This window comes from Coffea eugenioides, unplaced genomic scaffold, assembly GCF_003713205.1.
Source record: "Coffea eugenioides isolate CCC68of unplaced genomic scaffold, Ceug_1.0 ScVebR1_2689;HRSCAF=3763, whole genome shotgun sequence".
Classification (NCBI taxonomy): Eukaryota; Viridiplantae; Streptophyta; class Magnoliopsida; order Gentianales; family Rubiaceae; genus Coffea; species Coffea eugenioides.
The window spans coordinates 1-6,762 of NW_020863198.1; the positions used below are offsets into that span (position 1 = coordinate 1).

A 6,762-nucleotide genomic window follows, 5' to 3' on the forward strand; every position below is an offset into this window, starting at 1 on the left:
GAACAGTATCTCTACAGTAGCGATGAACAGTACGATGCTACAGTACCTTTTTTTTTTTTTTTTTTGTAATAACAATCGGACTTGACACAAAGAGAGACACGACCAGATTTGCAAAATAAAATTGACTAGGAAGCTTACGAACAAACTCAACGGGATATACTTGATGTCGTCGACTAGCTCTGAATACCAACTGATGTGAGACGGATCTAGACGAACACCAAGTTGGGATGATTTTGCGGAACTTTGACCCTTCTAGAATCACGAGCCACGAACTAAGGAGATTCCTTAACCCACGACTAGCAAATTTAGTGAACCAAAAGTATAGATAGAAGAACGCCACAATCAAGGAGACTACTTGATTGATAAGTTCGATGAACAACTTGAGATTAATTCTCAAGTATTCAAAGGAAATTCTCTTGAGGCAAGAGAGAGTGAAATAACTCACATATATTTTATAAAATCTGAATTCCGTCCTTTATTGAATGAAAACCTAGGCTATATATAGCCTTACAGGACTCAAACCCTAGAATGTCCAATGGACGACCTTGCCCTTCATTAAGGGCGAAAATGTCTAACAACTAATTGACTAAAATTAAGACTCCAAATTCGGCCAAAGTGAAGTGAAAATTGACCGAAATTATTAATGCTAACAAACAACTAATAATGGAAACTAAAACCCTAATTAGCAAGCTAGTACTCCGCGAACTAGTCTTTACTTGAATCTTCCAATTCCCCATGTGCTTGAATGGAATGGGCCTTGGTCTCTATATTCTCATCAGATTTGTTAAAGACTTTAGTACTATTGCAGCACCTTTGAATGAGACAATTAAAAAGAATGTGGGGTTTCAATGGGGAAAAGAGCAAGAAGAGTCATTTAATAGGCTTAAGGATTTGTTAACTTCAGCACCTATTCTTGCTTTGCCTAATTTTGATGTGACGTTTGAAGTTGAATGTGATGCTAGTGGGATCGGCATAGGGGCTGTCTTACATCAAAATCATAGACCCTTGGCATATTTCAGTGAAAAGTTGAGTGGGGGAGCTCTTAATTACCCTACTTATGATAAAGAATTGTATGTTGTTGTGCGTGCTCTTGAAGTGTGGCAGCATTATCTTATGCCTAAGGAATTTGTGATACATACTGATCATGAATCAATTAAATTCCTTAAGGGTCAGGGAAAGTTGCATAAAAGACATGCGAAGTGGATTGCATTTATTGATTCCTTTCCGTACATCATTAAGTATAAGAAGGGGAAAGATAATGTCGTTGCGGATGCATTGTCTAGGAGGTATACTTTGATCACTAACATGAGCACTAAGCTACTTGGTTTTGAGCACATTAAAAACATGTATGCACATGATGACGATTTTTCTAATGTGTTTCAAGCTTGTGAACATGCTGCATTTCAAAAGTACTATAGGCATGAAGGTTTCTTGTTCAAAGAAAATCGCCTATGTATTCCCAATTGTTCGCTTAGGGAATTACTTGTTAGAGAAGCTCATGGTGGAGGGTTGATGGGACATTTCGGTATTGATAAAACTCTTGACATTTCGGTATTGATAAAACTCTTGACATTCTTGAGAGATTCATTCTCTTGCTTGAGTTTATGTTCGTTCTCTCAATTGTACAAGTCCGTGGTATAATGGAAGGGTACAAATCGTTTCCTCATCACTTGCTTCATTTCAGTCCAAGTGGCAATCGGTTGTTCCCTATTTCTCCTTCTTGTGGCACATACTTGCTCCCACCAAATAGATGCATAATCTTGAAATTCAATAGCTGCAAGTTTCACCTTTTTATCTTCGGAGTAATTGTGGACTTCAAACACTTGCTCAACTCGCCTAACCCAATCCAAGTAAGCTTCAGGATCATTTTTCCCATGAAAGGTAGGCATCTTGGTCTTGATGGACCCAAGATTGTCATCGGTTCTCCTAGGTCGGCCTCGACCTTCCCTCGCTCCCTCTTGGCTTCTCCTTGATCGAAATGAGGTGTGAGAATGATACCCCTCATCATCCGCATCATGATCAGCACTCTGAACACTCGAAACCCTATGGTGTGTATCTCCGGTACCTCGCATCTCAATGGCAGCCAACCTGTCGGATATTTGTGCCATCGCAAATTCATGTCTCTCCGCTTGTTTTTGAAGAGTTTGGAGCACCAGTTTGAGTGACACGTCGGTCTCAGACGGCTCGGCCATGTTCCCCTCTTGAGACATATTGTCAAACCTGCAAAACAAATGTATCCTAGTCTACCTTGCAAAGCACTCGTGTATCACTCAAGAAAACACACTCACTCTCAATTTTCCTTCTCGAAGTTCTTAAAACAACTCAAACTCTAAAAAATTCCAGAATTAATTACCCTATAAGCAAGTAATAAGACACAAATCAGAATTTTGTAAATCCTAGAAAAACTCTACCCGAAGCTGGAACTTTTATTTTTTTTGAGCTGCTGTTTTGCTGAGTTTCTGGTCAGTATTTTGGAGGGTAAGTGGTGATTTTGGGATGTTCAAATAATGCAAGAACCAGTCCTCAAATTTCAGGGAAATCGGCTCGCAAAGACTAGCTCAACCGATTTTAGAAACCCAAGAATTTAAAGGCGGTGTGGCTAAGGTGTTTGTGGCGGTTTAGGTTTGGTTTTGGAAACTGATTTTGGGGTGCTTGGGGTCTGGTTAGGTAGTTTGAGGTCGTTGAAATTCAATTAAGATTGGAAACTCAAGAATTGAAAACCAATCAAGATTTGGAGACTCAAGTTTTTTTGGGAAACCAATCAAGATTTGGAGACTAATCAAGAATTGGAGACCAATCAAGAATTGGAAACTCAAGATTTGGGAAACTTGATTTCCTTTGTGTGAGAGCCAATTCCTTCTCTTCTTCCTTTTTTTTTCGGCTTTTCAAAGAACACAAATTCAGATCACACCAACAAGTTCAAGAAAACGGATGAAAGGTTATGCCAATTCCAAGAAATCCCTAGTTCTTGGTTTATTGTTCAAGAATTTTCAAAACAAGACTTGGTGGTCCAAGAACTTCAAGAATTTGTTCAAGAAACACAAGAATTTCCCCAAATTATGTTGCGGTGTCTAGGGTTTGTAAAAACAACAACCAATTCTCAAGAAATAGGCAAAACAGAATTTCAGCAATACTCAAAAGAAAATTCCAGCAATACTCTAGCAACTTGAACACTAAAACAAGATAAGGTACGTGACTCTTTTTTTTTTCTTTTTTTGTCTTTAAACCCTAACAACCCAAACACAAGTATAATAGACCCAAGAACTTGGACAGAAAAACAAAAAAAGACAACACCCAAACAGTTTTTTTTTTGACTCGGATGAACAGTAACGTGAACAGTACGCTACAGTACGATGAACAGTATTTCGGAACAGTACGATGAACAGTAATCGCTACAGTTTTTTTTTTTTTGACAAAAGACACAAACTAACAAGATATGAACAACTTCAATTAAAAGAGAATTAACCTGATGCTCTGATTACCAACTGATATAGGCAACCTTAGGGGAAGACCCTCCAAGAACCTCCCAACCTTGTAATTATCAGAGTTGGATCTTTTCTCCCAACAGAAATTGAACTCGATTGTTCTCATGAACTCAAGACCTCTGACACACAAAGGTAATCAGCAACCTTAAGCAAATAAGGATGGATGAAGCGACACCACGATTTAGGGAACAAGCTAATCGATAAAGTCTGATTTGAATCCTAAGCTATGAACTCAAGAATTCAAGAGTAAGTTCGGTTAAGAACTTGAAGGAAAATTCCTCACGATTTCTGGTTGTAATAATCTGTCTTTTACTCTACAAGAGGTGCCTTTTTATAGGCTAAAACTAGGGCAAAAATCCGGCCCACATAAACCTGGAAGAAATTCGGTCCGCACAAAGAGCTTAAAGAGCCAGCTCTTTAAGGCTTTCCGATAAGGCCCAATAAGTAATAAAATACTAAACGCCTAACAACTACTAAACTAGACAGTCTTAAAACAACTACCAACTAAGCTAACAAGTATGAGATCATTCCTTCGCTTCAAACGTACAAGTGAACAAAGTAACTTCATGGTCCATCGAATCTTCAAACCTAGCTTGCTCCTTGCTTGTATGGTGAATGATCAATGCTCGTAAAGCTTCCTTCACCTTCTTGGTTCTTGATCTTCTCATCGGACCACCAATGTTGATCAAAGGGTCCTTCTCTTCTTCCTTTTTTTTTTCTTTCTCTTTTTTTTTCGGCTCTTCAAGGAACACAAATTCAGATCACACCAACAAGTTCAAGAAACGGATGAAAGGTTATGCCAATTCCAAGAAAACCCTAGTTCTTGGTTTATTGTTCAAGAATTTTCAAAACAAGACTTGGTGGTCCAAGAACTTCAAGAATTTGTTCAAGAAACACAAGAATTTTCCCAAATTACGTTGTGGTGTTTAGGGTTTGCAAGAACAACAACCAATACTCAAGAAATAGGCAAAACAGAATTTCAGCAAAACTCAAAAGAAAATTCCAGCAATACTCTAGCAACTTGGACACTAAAACAATATAAGGTACGTGACTCTTTTTTTTTTTTTTTCTTTAAACCCTAACAACCCAAACACAAGTATAACAAATCCAAGAACTTGGACAGAAAACACAAAAAGACAACACCCAAACAGTTTTTTTGTTTTTTACTCGGATGAACAGTAACATGAACAGTACGCTACAGTACGATGAACAGTAATTCGGAACAGTAACGATGAACAGTAATCGCTACAGTCTTTTTTGTTTTTTTGACAAAAGACACAAACTAACAAGATTTGAACAACTTCAATTAAAAGAGAATTAACCTGATGCTCTGATTACCAACTGATATAGGCAACCCTAGGGGAAGACCCTCCTAGAACCTCCCAACCTTGTAATTATCAGAGTTGGATCTTTTCTCCCAACAGAAATTGAACTCGATTGTTCTCATGAACTCAAGACCTCTGACACACAAAGGTAATCAGCAACCTTAAGCAAATAAGGATGGATGAAGCGACACCACGATTAGGGAACAAGCTAATCGATAAAGTCTGATTTGAATCCTAAGCTATGAACTCAAGAATTCAAGAGTAAGTTCGGTTAAGAACTTGAAGGAAAATTCCTCACCATTTCTGGTTGTAATAATCTGTCTTTTACTCTTACAAGAGGTGCCTTTTTATAGGCTAAAACTAGGGCAAAATCCGGCCCACATAAACCTGGAAGAGATTCGGTCCGCATAAAAGAGCTTAAAGAGCCAGCTCTTTAAGGCTTTCCGATAAGGCCCGATAAGTAATAAAATACTCAACGCCTAACAACTACTAAACGGGACAGTTTTAAAACAACTACCAACTAAGCTAACAAGTATGAGATCATTCTTTCACTTTAAACGTACAAGTGAACAAAGTAACTTCATGGTCCATCAAATCTTCAAACTTAGCTTGCTCCTTGCTTGTATGGTGAATGATCAAGGCTCGTAAAGCTTCCTTCACCCTCTTGGATCTTGATCTTGTCATCGGACTGCCAATGTGGACCAAAGGATCCTTGACCCAAGGTTGAAGTTAATTATTTCACACCCGTATCCGCATCACCTCCTGAATCTCCACATTAAGTCCTTGTACAAAGCGCCTTATCCTCCTTCGTTCATTAGTCACCAATTCAGGAGCATACTTAGAAAGCTTAGTAAATTTCCCTTCATACTCAGCTACATTAGAAGTTCCTTGCCTCAACTTTATAAATTCATCTTCCCTTTTTTCTTGAATCAAGGGTGGGAGAAATTTCTCATTAAATTCCCTCGTGAAGTTTTCCCAAGTCCAGGAGGTCTGCGCTCTTTCCCATTTCCCCCTTATCAAATCCCACCAGGCACGTGCCACTCCCTCAAATTGGAAAGCAGCAAAATTTACTCGCCTATTTTCGGTATAGTCTAAAGCAGTGAATATATTAGTTATTCTCTCTAACCAGTTTTTAACTGCCTCGGGGTCGGGCTCTCCAGTGAACTGAGGTAGGTTAAACTTCAGGAACCTCTCCAAAGCCTTATCTTCTCCTCTATCCTGGCCCCCGGGCTGGTTAAGGGGTTCTGGACCCTGTCTTTCAGCTAAGCGTTCTAAGATATCAATCATCCTATTAATGGCAGTAGCCACTTGATTTCCCTCTACACTTTCCTGTCCCTGGGTCGGTCCAGTTGCTGATCCCTGGTCATCCCCATGAGGTTGGGCCTGTCTAGTCCCTCGCCCACGGCCTCGACCACTCCTTAGTCCTTCCATTATCCTATGTATGCCTAATGCAAGAAATAAATCAATTACGCGAGAAAATACTTAAAACAAGAACCAATCAAGAAAACATTTAAAATAACAATAATTTGCATTCATTAACATGTCAAGATCCATACAAATAGCAAGTCATGGGGGAAATCACAAAAATATAGCACACAGGTGCCACAAGGGTACTTTTAGTCACAGAAGACTAAAGTAAAAGCAAGTGCCACAGAAGTAGGCCACACAGTCATGCAAAATACAATGGCCTCAGCACTTATCACCCCTGCTAATCCTAGCTATACCAGTCAAAAGGGTCAAAAGAGTCAATCACTAGGGACCTAGGCCACAGTAGGACTACCAAGAGGAATCTCTTCCTCAGGATCCTCCTCTAAGTCCTCCCCCTGAACCGGGCTCTGGACAATATCCGACACCCCCTCTATCATCTCAGTGGCATCAGCCAGCATTCTGGAAGCCCGATCACGGACCTCCTCACCTAACCTAGTGAGTCGAGCCCTATTCCTCTGGAGCTC

At 39.5% G+C, this 6,762-nt stretch overlaps 1 protein-coding gene across 1 annotated transcript; it reads right to left on the reverse strand.

Moving 5' to 3' along the window:
- Positions 1-5,569: 5,569 nt before the first annotated feature.
- LOC113757066 lies at positions 5,570-6,097 on the reverse strand (the record flags this gene model as incomplete). The annotated part of the gene is made up of 1 exon (XM_027300472.1): positions 5,570-6,097. A coding segment is annotated over exon 1 (528 nt), but the record flags the coding sequence as incomplete, so codon positions are not given.
- Positions 6,098-6,762: the final 665 nt, after the last annotated feature.